Source organism: Labrus mixtus, chromosome 6 (genome assembly GCF_963584025.1).
Source record: "Labrus mixtus chromosome 6, fLabMix1.1, whole genome shotgun sequence".
Classification (NCBI taxonomy): domain Eukaryota; kingdom Metazoa; phylum Chordata; class Actinopteri; order Labriformes; family Labridae; genus Labrus; species Labrus mixtus.
In genome coordinates, this window is record NC_083617.1 from 14,635,396 (window position 1) to 14,646,752 (window position 11,357).

Genomic DNA, 11,357 nt, shown 5'->3' on the forward strand with positions numbered 1-11,357 from the left:
AAATCTTCAAAAACACATGATACTGAGGTGAAAAAGGCAGAATATGCTCTGAAAGAAAGGCTTGCTACTCCCTTATTGGTTAGCTAACGGTAGCGCCACAACAGGCAGGCAGGCAGGATGCGACCGCTGGGAGAGAATTGGACGGTCTGTGTGGGCGAGTGGAGGAACGACGATTCCACACTCGATTCATAAAACTCGATGCGCTGTGTATTATGGGTAATGGAGTTCATAAATTCCTGAAACGAAATTAAAAACGCAGAAGTCTATGGTATACACCCTGATTAAAAAAAAATACGCTCCCACACACAGAAATAAAAGCTCAAGTAAAACATCAATCAACTGATCACTCCACATAAAATGAACAAATGACAATCTTCTATATCAAATATTTTTTTGTCAATTCTTTGTAAAGCACAAATGCCAAACAATCAACTCATTTGCACATCACATCTGAACTTTGTTGTGTGTTTTTGTCTTTCAACATTTAGGTGATATGCTTGGATTTTGGGAAATTATATTTCTTGGTTTTCTAGTATTTTTTTAAGACCAAATAATGAATACATTATTCAAGAAAATGGTCATCATTTCAAGCTACTCGTGATAATTTCATCTGGCTTTAAAAACAAAACCAACCAATATGAAAACAGTTTTTTTTTAGATTTATGTAGAAGAAGTTGACTGGCCAGCACAGAGCTCTGCTTGAACTATACCCAATCCACCATCTTTAGGCCCAAATGGATAGCAAATTATCTGTGCCTTATTGTCGGACATTGGTGCCAAGACTCACTACTTAACATGTGGCTGAATTATAGTACATTTTTGAATAATCATTTCACAAAACAAATACTGTTACAGAATGTTGCGGTTTTATTTGCTACTTTGAGGCAAATTCCATAGGTCTTGAAAACAAAAAAAATAAAGTGTTGTCTTTCTTTTTTTTTTAAGAGATGGGCAGGGGTATTAGTCCTTGGTCCCCTACTTGCCATTCATCATGGTCATTTTCCTAAGTTTTTCCTGACGGATTTGAAGCATACCAGTAGTAGGATAAACAAATACCGGTAATAAAACTGAGGCATGAAGTTTCAATCCCATCAGAATCCATGCACCTCAGAGCCAAACTCATGACCTTCCCTGGTTGTTTTCTCCCAGCAGTTCCATGAGTATCTCCTGGTTGGAGAACTCTTGTAGTGAGGAGTTCATCTCGTCCAGCAGATTCTCTCCCAGCAGGAAGCTCTTGATGTCATGCACCGTCATGCCGATACGGTGGTCTGTTATACGGTCCTGGGCAAAGTTGTAGGTTCGAATCTTCTCTGATCTGCCTCTAGTGCCAATCTAGAGGAGGAGAACGGAGATTGTGAAAACAATAAAAAAAAGTATTTTTTCTCTTAGTTTTCATGGTGACCATTCAAAAAGCTGCTTCAAATAAAAGCGAGCAATATTTAGGAAGGAAAACCATCACTTGAAGTACCTGTTTCTCATGTCACATTTCACTGCCATTTCACTACTTTCACTGCCTTCCCCTTCTATCATCAAACTATCATGTGCTCATGTTATTCTGTGTAAATGTTACCTGTACTTTACGCTGGTTGTAGCGTTTGCTGGTCTCCTCCTCATGCTTTATGCTGTACAGTTTTGCTCTCAGAGCCTTCATTGCTTTCTCCTTGTTCTTCAGCTGCGAGCGTTCCTGCTGGCACTCTGCGACCACGCCTAGTAAACACACATAAGTATTAGAGTACAACTCTTTAAGTGAAAGAATAGCTTCTTTATGACTTTTTTCTTAACCCTTACAGTGTGTGCCCATGAAGACAATAACTATTATTATTATTTTGGGGCCATCCTCAAGCAGACACTCCACGTACTGCAGTTTTTTTCCACTTCTGCATTGGCTTCATTTTTCAACACCGGAGGTTTTTTCTTGTTTTTAACCTTAGTGTGTAAATGTTACATTGTTTTTTTTTTCATTTAGGATAACCTGCTGCTGTAACGCCACAATTTCCCAGTTTGGGATCAATAAAGTTATTCTATTCTATTCAATATCTTTTCATCCAGTTTACAGTTTTTACCTGTTGGCAAGTGGACTATTCTGACTGCACTGTCTGTGGTGTTCACATGTTGACCTCCGGCTCCACTCGCTCTCATTGTGTCTATCCTCAGGTCCTTCGGATTTATCGTGAAAGAGATCTAACAGGAACACAAACACTCACATTTTACATAGGTCTTAATTCACATATGTATGAGCAGAAGAAAAAAAACTATTTGTTTTAACTGCAGCAGTGAAAACAACAGGGATGAATACGCTGTTTGTGTTCATGTCTGCAGCTGTACCTCGGTGGGTTGGGGCAACACAGCCACGGTCATGGTGCTGGTGTGCATTCGACCTTGTTTTTCAGTCTTGGGGACCCGCTGAACACGATGGACTCCAGCCTCAAACTTCATCCTCTTGTAGCTCTGAGGACCGCTGATGCTGACTGAGGCATGACGAAGTCCACCTGGTCACAAGCGAACAACAAGTTCAACAAATTCTACTACCAGCTGGAAGCAACAACGTGTATACTTTTAATGTGTAGCTTCTGTGGTTCTCTCCTTTTGACTGTTTCTCCAGGGATTAAATAATGACTCCCCTTGTGTTTGGAAATGGTTATTGCAATAGTGATTGCAATTTTAAAAACTGCAGTAATCTACTTATCATAACATCTTATAGGTTATTTGAAAAAGAATAAGTTATTAAGTTCTCTATACAGTACACTATCCCTGATCTGTTACTAATCCACCTAATTTAAATACCCTGAACTAAAAGTATTGTTGTTATTTTTTTAATCATTTGGGACAACCTAGTTTAGGTGTTCACATGAAAGCAGCAAAGGTTGATTTACTTTATGGGAAAGACAAAAAAAGCCCCACAGAGAGACACTTTAAGCTTTATTTGATAAGGTTTAGAGATTTAATCTGCTATGATTTAGCCACCATGAAATAATAGAGGAGGAAAATCCAGATATTTTAAAGTTTTGGTGAATTGAATGAATGAATCTGTATCCAGTCCACTGACCTAGTTCACTTGTCATGTGCTCCAAGATGTCAAAGGACCAGCCGTTGTGGTGAGCGTAGCCATGGTACATTTCAAGCACCTACAGAGGAGACAAGTCGGCTTTTAAAAACAACAGAACCAGTTGTACTTTTGTCTCCTTGTTGCTTCTTCAGTACCTCTAAAGTCATTCTAAGGTGCCTATTGATGTCCTGATTAGTGATGCACTACCAGTATCAGTATCAGGTGTGTCCATGTGAGACTGAATAAGGTATCAGTGAAAAAGGGGAATGTGTCAACAATCCTCTTAGCAGTTATTTTTGACAAAAGAATATTAATTTCGCTTCAATAAAGTTATAGAACGTCAACAAACTGACCACCCCACTGATTATTGAAGCACCTTCGGAAGCATCGTGGGAAAATTATTGATATTGTTCTGTCTCCATAACAAAACATAATCCCAGTCTCTTTAACTATGTGAGGCATTTGTTTGTGTATTCATTCTAAAAAAACATTAAATGATTCATATTCTCATTAAGTACATCCAGACCTCTGATGTGAATAGCATGGCCTCCTGACCCCCGACTCCGGCTTTAACCTCTAGCACGAGGTCGCTCAGATCTTCCTCTTCCTCAGGTATCAACAGATCCAGGATCTGATATGAGAAGAAGGTGATGTGACAGAAAGGTTAAAAAAAGAAAGATTTGATGTGGAAAGAACTGAATGTCTAAGATGCAATAAGTCCGAAAAAAAAAACAGTGCAAATTTAATTTTGTCAGTTAGCTTATTGTTTTGTTTTTTTAAAGCTGGATTTGCCTCTAACTACTACCTGGCATTGGAGAGGGCTACTTTTGCATTCCCTCGCAATATGTTTTGTTTTGTTTTACACTGCTATACTTTTGCATTCCGTCACAGTACATTTCTTTCTCTTCTTCCGAGGGAGAAGTTTTGCTCGGTAGCGCAAACGAATTGCGAGGGAACACTAAAGTATTGCAAGGAAACGCAAAATTATTGGGAGGAAATGCAAAACATATTGCAGGGGATCACAAAAGATAATGGGAGGCAAAGCAAAATATTGCTTGGCAACACAAAAAAGGGAATGTAAAGGACCCCTCAAAGGGTCAGTAAACTGCAGCTTTTTACCCCCCCCCCCAAAAAAAAGATAAACGTGATTTACCTTTTGATTTAGATCCTGAATATCTTGCAGACAGCTTTCTCTTTCCAGCTCTGCCAGTTCTCTCAGGGCTGGATCTTCCTCTTTCAGTAAAAATTTAAATGATTAATTAATATTAATTAGAGATATGGTCTCTTGTCTTTAGAAGTTTAGAAGCTGCAGATCAGTCTCACCTGTCAGTAACGTCTCAGTCTCAGCCAACTCTTTTTGTTTGGCGTCCAGCTCTCTGACGCTCTGGATGAGAGGAGCCAAAAGGGACACTTTGGTCCTCTTGGTCCTCAGTTCGTCCTGACCGCACTGTTGGTCCGTCACCCCTTTGTTGAATTCTCTCAAGCACTCATTGTACTCCACCTCCGTCTTCTTCAAGTAATCCTGCAGAGACCTCTTGGCAAACAGCTCCTCTACTGACAGAAGCTTGGCTACCATCAATGTTGTGCCAGCGTGAAAAGTTCTTACAGTTCTGCCAACGTGATTAATGGTGTGTTCTTGGATTATGAAACATGGCACTTTTTGTTGACGAGGTTTCCACAGACTAAAGACACTCTCCTTTCCTCTTGGAAGAAGGTTAACAACTCTTCTGTAAGCCATTGTATAAGGGGACACTATTTTCCCAATATTGCCTTGCTTCGGCTCTTCTCTAATATCACATCAATCAAAATGTACTTTTTACTTATTTCAAACAAAACATAAATACCTATATACTTTAGTAACGAGATATTCTATCCTTTTCTTGAATTCATCTTTTCATGATCAGTAGTACTTTCTTTTGATGAAGTGTTTGGTAGATACAAACACTAAAAGTACTTTACCACCACAACCGAACCGAGAGATTTGATTTGGACAATGAAACAATGAAAGTGACTGCATGTCTGTCACGTTTTAAGTGCTGCATCTCAAACTATAAAACCATTGAATACGTGAGGGAAAGTATTGAACTCACATTATTCAATCTATAATCCAGACAACAAACCGACTAATACATCCGTCTTGACTTCTTACACATCGGCCTGGCTATTACGAGATAGGTTTCACTCATAAAATGTCTGAAGGCAGCATGGCAAGCGGTTGTTGACGCTTGTTTTTTAAAAATAATTCTTCTTTACCACCTTGTTGTAGTGCGCGGACATATTGAATCTGAGACGCATGCGCAGAGGACGAGGCATCTTCTTCTGCGGGTAAATTTCCGCAGGGATAAGAGGGATTCTACTCATGACTTCTCCAGAGTTAAAAAAAAAACAACAACAAGTCAAACCGTCAAATTAAATAAAACATGTAAAATAGGATATGGAAAATCTCAATTTAAAAATCAAACTTAATATTTTACATTATTATAACAACAATAACAACAATAACAGAGACCGTGCTAAAATGGCTGTGTTGAATTTTTAAATTGGACTAATAATTGAAAATGAATTAATTCTGGGACTATTGTTGAATTAGACGTATGCACGCAAGTCTACAACAATGTTTAGGGTCAGGGATCAGAAGGTCTTCCCTCCCCACACAAAAGCTAGAGTGTGTGTGTGTGTGTGTGTGTGTGTGTGTGTCTCTGTGGCCTTTATCAGTTTTTTGCACTTTCTGTATATTTTCCCTGTCAGCTGTCCTAGTCCTACACTTTAGTCCCCTTATTCTACAGGCTGCATATGCGTTGACCATCAGCACGATGAAAACATCCTAAAATTGTTTAGTTTTGTTGGGTCCATTTTGTTCATCTTGTATAGTTTTTGCCTGAAAGCACAATGAAGACCACGCAATTACTTTAAAACAACTGGTCCAGTATCTTAACTTGTAACAGCCCACAGTATGCAGCCCCATCCTCCCACTTCCCCCAGTCTAGTTTCAGTGAAAGAGTCACTTCACACATTCCTTGCTCGGGTGTGAAGTGACCTGTCCTTCAAATGTCGCTTGGCTCTTTTTTTAAAACAATACCTGACAGAACAAAAAGAATGGAAGAAAAAATAATTTTACTGTACCCAAGTCACATAGGCTACTTTGTGGTTTCCATAAAGCATATCACTTAGTAGGTCTCCAAAAAGACTATGTTGTCTGCTGAACAGAATGAAACTCCAAACAGGGCTCTGTGAGGAAATTCTTCTTTCACAACACTTCATTGAAATAGGCCACATTGCTTATGAAGGTGCTATTTGAAACTCTGATGCCTTAACCTTATTCTTTGATATCTGAGTCAAAGCAATATTATAACTGCATACCTTTCAGCCCATTCACACACTGCACGTGGGACATGTTTTAATTCCACTAACCTATATCAGTTTAGGACTGGATAGCAATAAGCAACCCCTGTAAAAAAACAAAATGTCATCACATCATATTATATAACATATTATCAAAGCTAATGCACAAATACATCTTTAAAAAAGTCATTGTTTTTGCTATAAGAACATATTTCAAATTTGACTTGCCACTACTTCCACAGCATATTATTTTAGATATCTGAAAGTAACAGCGAATTTCCACGACAGTGCTTCTTCAGCTGTGTAATTTACCCCAAGGGTGGGATTAATTTACCACAAATACAGCAACAATTTGTAGATTACAACTAACCACTATAACCTCTAGAGGCCATTTCAATATGACTTTCAAGATCGAGAGGGAAATACTAGTACCACGTTCGCTACGCGCTTACGTCACAGACACGTCGGTTTCAAATCTCAGCTGCCATTGGTGGATTGTTTTAAAGGGATGTCCACCCGCTTCACCCGATTGGGTTGCGCCGTTTGCGCACGTATTTCAAATGACCAGGAGCGACTGGCGGATTTTCAGTTGAGGAGCATTTAATTCTGGAAGAGCGGGTCCCCGGACGAAAGAAACATAAACTGCAAAAATACGGAAAAATAAGGGAAGGAAGGAATAGCCTGTGGATAACGACGTAAAACAACCTAAGGTACGAGACTTTTATTTTATATATTTTAGCCTCCGAGCTACTTAGATTGATATCTAGTGGGTCTACTTGCTGGGCTGGCTGCATGTCGTCCGACTGACTTGGAGGATTAAATGTAGTAAATTTACCAAAAGTATGCAGAATTTCAGATCATATTTACAAATGATAGTTTAAGTCCTGTATGTAGTTGCATAGTTACCTGCAAGGTTAGGTCGCTATCTTCTTAGTTACAGGCTACTTCCAATACACAAAGTATCACTACGCGCGTAAATGCAGACTAGTAACTTGGTTGTTTGACAAGCGAGCACTCATGTTACAATATACAATAGATGATAAACCAACAGGATATCTATCACTTGCCTTAATAATGCTTTTTATTACTGGAAAAAAGCCGCTTGTTCGTGTATCTTCACGTCACTTCTATTTCCGCCAAATCTCCATCGCGCCAAAATCGATTTAAAATTCAGCTAAAATGTTTGTCCGACGAGTTACTGTGTTCATGGGGTTTTTGTTAAAAGTTTGATACAGGTTAAGTGAAATGTTTTTATCTAATCTAAGAGAAGTTATTAGTTAGTTTGTTCGTAAACTGTAACGTTACAGCTGAGCTTGTTTCCACGAGGCTTGTTGCTTTGCATGTCGTTTTTAATACCTAAGTAATCCTAATACTACCTCCTGCTTTGTTGTATTTTATAGATATCTACGTACTCCATCCTGCTTATGTTTCACTGAGAGAAAGTCACCATGAAATGTCCCAGCTACGAAGCCACCAGAACAAACAAAATGGAGAGAAGCTCTGCTGCAGAGTCTAAGGTACTGCACCTTAAAGCGTCCCCTGTGAAAGAGCCCATCCCCATCAAACCTCAGTGCCCACCTGCAGGAGTGACCACAGTGTTGTTCTCGCTCAACACTAACACAAGAGCGGTCCACAACAAGGAAAACAGCAACAGCAGGGAGCACGACAGGTCTCTGGATGAAGTGTTTGAAGACAGTGGCTACCTGTCTCTGCACAACAGTCAGCTTGGTGATCGTCATGGGGAGGAAGAGGACCACATCCAGGACAAACCCCCGGCATTGCTGTCTTCTGTTGCCACACACCACGAAAAGACTGAGAAATCCCCCTCCAAATGTGTGAAGAACTGTAGCAGACTCCTGGCTCGGGTGGCAGCGTCCCCTCCTGTAGATTGTCAGAGAAGAAGAGCTGCAGCATATTCGCTGTCATCCACCCCAAAAGACAATCACAAGGACCCTAATCTGCCTATTCTGAAGTTCCAGCGTGCTGTGTGTGAACAGCTTGCCAAGAGCTATCAGAGGAACAAGAGGTGAGATTACATTCTTTTGTGGTTATAGTTGAAAGACAAAATATGAAAATGGAAATAAACTAGTAAAATGACCAATTATTTTATATAGTGGGTAAAACTATCTCTAAGGTGACTGTAGCTTTGTGAAGACCATGTTTAATTCAGATCCTTTCTTTCAGGTGTTTTTAAAAAAAATGCTTACAATGACATGACTGTAAATATTCATGAAATACGTCAGTCACAATCGTTTCCTTGTGTCTCAGGTATGACTGGAGCATCCCCTCACAAGTAGCAGAGGATTATCTTTTGGATCGAGTGACGGGAGGTCACATGGGCCTGGAGTTCGTAGATATTTTTGAATCACTGCTTTCCAGGAACATGAGAAGCATATTGACCAACATTCTTGCCTTGCTGAGTGACATGGACCTTATAAGGTAAACTTACTAATGCTTCAATATGTGGGGAGGGGGTTTATCCTTTTTTGATTCTATGCAGTGGTGTTGAGGTTAATTTTTCAACTACAAACCTTACAACCAGAAACACTGCCATGAATAATAAAACTGATATAAATATTTTTAGATATTTTCTCTACATTCTCCTCTGCTAAAGTCATGAGTAGATAGATTTTTCACATTAGACCAGCTCCAAATAAGACATGTGAGCGCTAAACTCTTCCCTAAAAAAAGTCTGTTTAACTTAAAAATTGTTCACATACAGTAGTTATTACAAATTCTACCGTCTCCTTAAAGTTGCTGATCATTTTCTCATGTCCATCATGTGTTTACATCTCGTCCCCTCACAGCTGTAAGAAGGTGAGCAGGACATGGAGGAAGATCATCTGTGAGGACACAGCAGCTCGGAGAAGGTGTCAAGCCAAGCAGGAACTCGGGGTAAGAAGACATCATGTGTACTCCATATCGAGAAAATCTTAATAGCACTCTGGAAATATTTGCCTTAGATAATCTTGGGAATTCTTTACAACCATGGACATTCTTACCATCACCACACCATATGAACATATAGAGCACGTCGTATACTGTCTTATCCTTTCATGCCTTTTGTGTAGACAGAAACTTTGATCCATGCTGTTCACTGACCTATGCATTTTTTTTAAGACCAGAACATCCCCCTCATATACACTAACCTTGTATCTCAGCTGAACCACACCCTTTTTTATGATTTAAATTTAACTTGACTATTAGAGTTTGTTTTATGTTTCCAAATGTGGGCAACACAAGTCAAACACTCTTGTTGAATAATACATCAATGAGGAAAACTGTACACTTCTTACCATTGTAAATGTGTTGTAATGTTCATTAAAAGTGATGGCAGATAATTACACAAAGTTAAACTAGGTTTAGGAGTCTTTAAATACAAAATGTGTGCCTGGAACGGATTCCCTGTGTCTTTCATATTCTAATAATATGATGTTTTTATTCTCGTAAAGGAGTCACGGAGCTCTCAGAGAGGTTGCGGTCTCACCAGAGATGTAGCCGTGTCCAGGTTGGTGCTGTCCAGCATGCAGACCCTGGCCTCATCAAGCACTCCGTCTTCATCGTCTTCGTCTTCGTCTACACTGAGCGGCAGAGTCAGCAGGCAGACCGATCCCTCTCAGAGGGGCAGAACGCCCAACTCCCAGTGTACACGCTTTAATGACTATGTGCAGGTGAGCACTGGGGTTCAGATTAGGGCTTCTACTTTATTATGGATTTAATCTGTAGATTAACAACATGGTCAACATGGGTCTTTACAACATTTGGAAAAATAATACTCTTATAATATTTGTAGTGATGTCTGATACAATTCACCAAATTCTCGCATTTAAGAACCGTCAACAGTGAAATATTTTTTTTGTTAAATTGAAGATTGCTAAAAAAAAATGGTGTACTGATCTATTGACTTACTGAATGTGAGCACTTTTGATTTAATACATAGCGAGAAAGTTTACAGCCCGACTAAAAGCATATACAGATTTATTTATTTTTGACTCCTACTTTAACAAACTTTTTGTTCCTTCTGTCCAGGCCGCCAGCAGCCTGAAGCAGCATGAGTCTCTTCGTTCCTGCAAGTGCTGTGGCTCACCATCGACGTATTCGTCCGAGGCTAAGAGGGCCAAATGCACACGCCTCAGCTGTCAGTTTGACTTCTGCACCCTCTGTCAGCAGGCCTTCCACGGCTCCACGCCCTGCAGAGTGGTGCAGCCCAGAGCCCACTTCACGTCCTCCAAGACCAACCAGATCATACCGGGAAGTGCTCGCAGCAAAAGGAACGTTCGGCGCCTGTGAGGAAACTTTTGAGGTTTTTATCACAAACTGTTTTAACTGGATGAGGTCATCTTTTCCTCCAAACCTCCGACAGAGGGGACATTTTTATTTACACACGTTTGTCCTGAAGTGGCAACTGTGTGTGCCCCTGAGAAGAAGAAAAAAAAAACCCTCCATCCTGAACTGTTGCTGCACCTTACTGAATAGAGTGACTGAAGCACTAAATGAATCACTGCTGGAACAATCAACCAGTTAGTGTCGTCTGGCTAAAACTGTTGTCGTCTGTGAGCGACAATCCCATGCCAAAAAAAGAAAACCTAAATTGTACAGTTTTATTATGTTTTAAAATTAAATGGATTTAAATATATTGTTTTTAATTAAAATGTTTTATTATTGCTGTTTTCTAAATAAATGTTGCTCCATGTGGTCCTAAAATGTTAATATTTACTGTATTTGTATTCTCTGTAAATATACATTTTCTTAAACTTTCTTCTGGATGTTGTGGTGCTTTGAAATCAACAGTTGACTGCACGTTTTCATGTTTTTTAGGGATAGAAGCTATTATTTTTACAGTCTTATGATTCCAGCCCGCTCACATGAGTCTATTCTTGAGATGAATAATACTAGAAGTAGTGAAAAGCATCTTCAGTAAATTACCATAATCTCAAATAATGACTAAGAATGATGGGCTTGTTTCCAA

General features: G+C 39.5%; 2 protein-coding genes across 2 annotated transcripts; one reads left to right on the plus strand and one right to left on the minus strand.

The window, feature by feature from the left end:
* Nucleotides 1-684: 684 nt before the first annotated feature.
* On the minus strand, nt 685-5,440 carry mtrf1l (mitochondrial translational release factor 1-like). Its single transcript, XM_061040186.1, has 9 exons — nt 5,012-5,440; nt 4,370-4,816; nt 4,200-4,279; nt 3,573-3,677; nt 3,047-3,125; nt 2,326-2,489; nt 2,064-2,181; nt 1,571-1,707; nt 685-1,332 (listed from the first exon to the last, which is right to left on the minus strand). Exons 1-9 carry the CDS (start codon nt 5,061-5,063, stop codon nt 1,120-1,122), a joined length of 1,395 nt encoding a protein of 464 aa, XP_060896169.1. The 5' UTR covers nt 5,064-5,440; the 3' UTR covers nt 685-1,119.
* A 1,468-nt stretch (nt 5,441-6,908) lies between these two features.
* fbxo5 (F-box protein 5) lies at nt 6,909-11,146 on the plus strand. The gene is made up of 6 exons (XM_061040187.1): nt 6,909-7,098; nt 7,789-8,414; nt 8,657-8,827; nt 9,196-9,283; nt 9,841-10,059; nt 10,418-11,146. The coding sequence occupies exons 2-6, from the start codon at nt 7,837-7,839 to the stop codon at nt 10,676-10,678; spliced, it is 1,317 nt and encodes a 438-aa protein (XP_060896170.1). The 5' UTR covers nt 6,909-7,098; nt 7,789-7,836; the 3' UTR covers nt 10,679-11,146.
* The last annotated feature ends 211 nt before the right edge of the window (nt 11,147-11,357 follow it).

Coding starts and splice junctions, on each gene's coding strand:
- fbxo5 (XM_061040187.1), top strand. CDS start 7,837: ATGAAATGTCCCAGCTACGAAGCCACCAGAACAAACAAAATGGAGAGA. Junction 8,828..9,195: donor AGTGACATGGACCTTATAAG/GTAAACTTACTA, acceptor GTCCCCTCACAG/CTGTAAGAAGGTGAGCAGGA. Junction 9,284..9,840: donor AAGCCAAGCAGGAACTCGGG/GTAAGAAGACAT, acceptor ATTCTCGTAAAG/GAGTCACGGAGCTCTCAGAG.
- mtrf1l (XM_061040186.1), bottom strand. CDS start 5,063: ATGCAGTCACTTTCATTGTTTCATTGTCCAAATCAAATCTCTCGGTTC. Junction 4,280..4,369: donor GACTGAGACGTTACTGACAG/GTGAGACTGATC, acceptor TTTTACTGAAAG/AGGAAGATCCAGCCCTGAGA. Junction 2,182..2,325: donor TGTTGCCCCAACCCACCGAG/GTACAGCTGCAG, acceptor TGTTCCTGTTAG/ATCTCTTTCACGATAAATCC.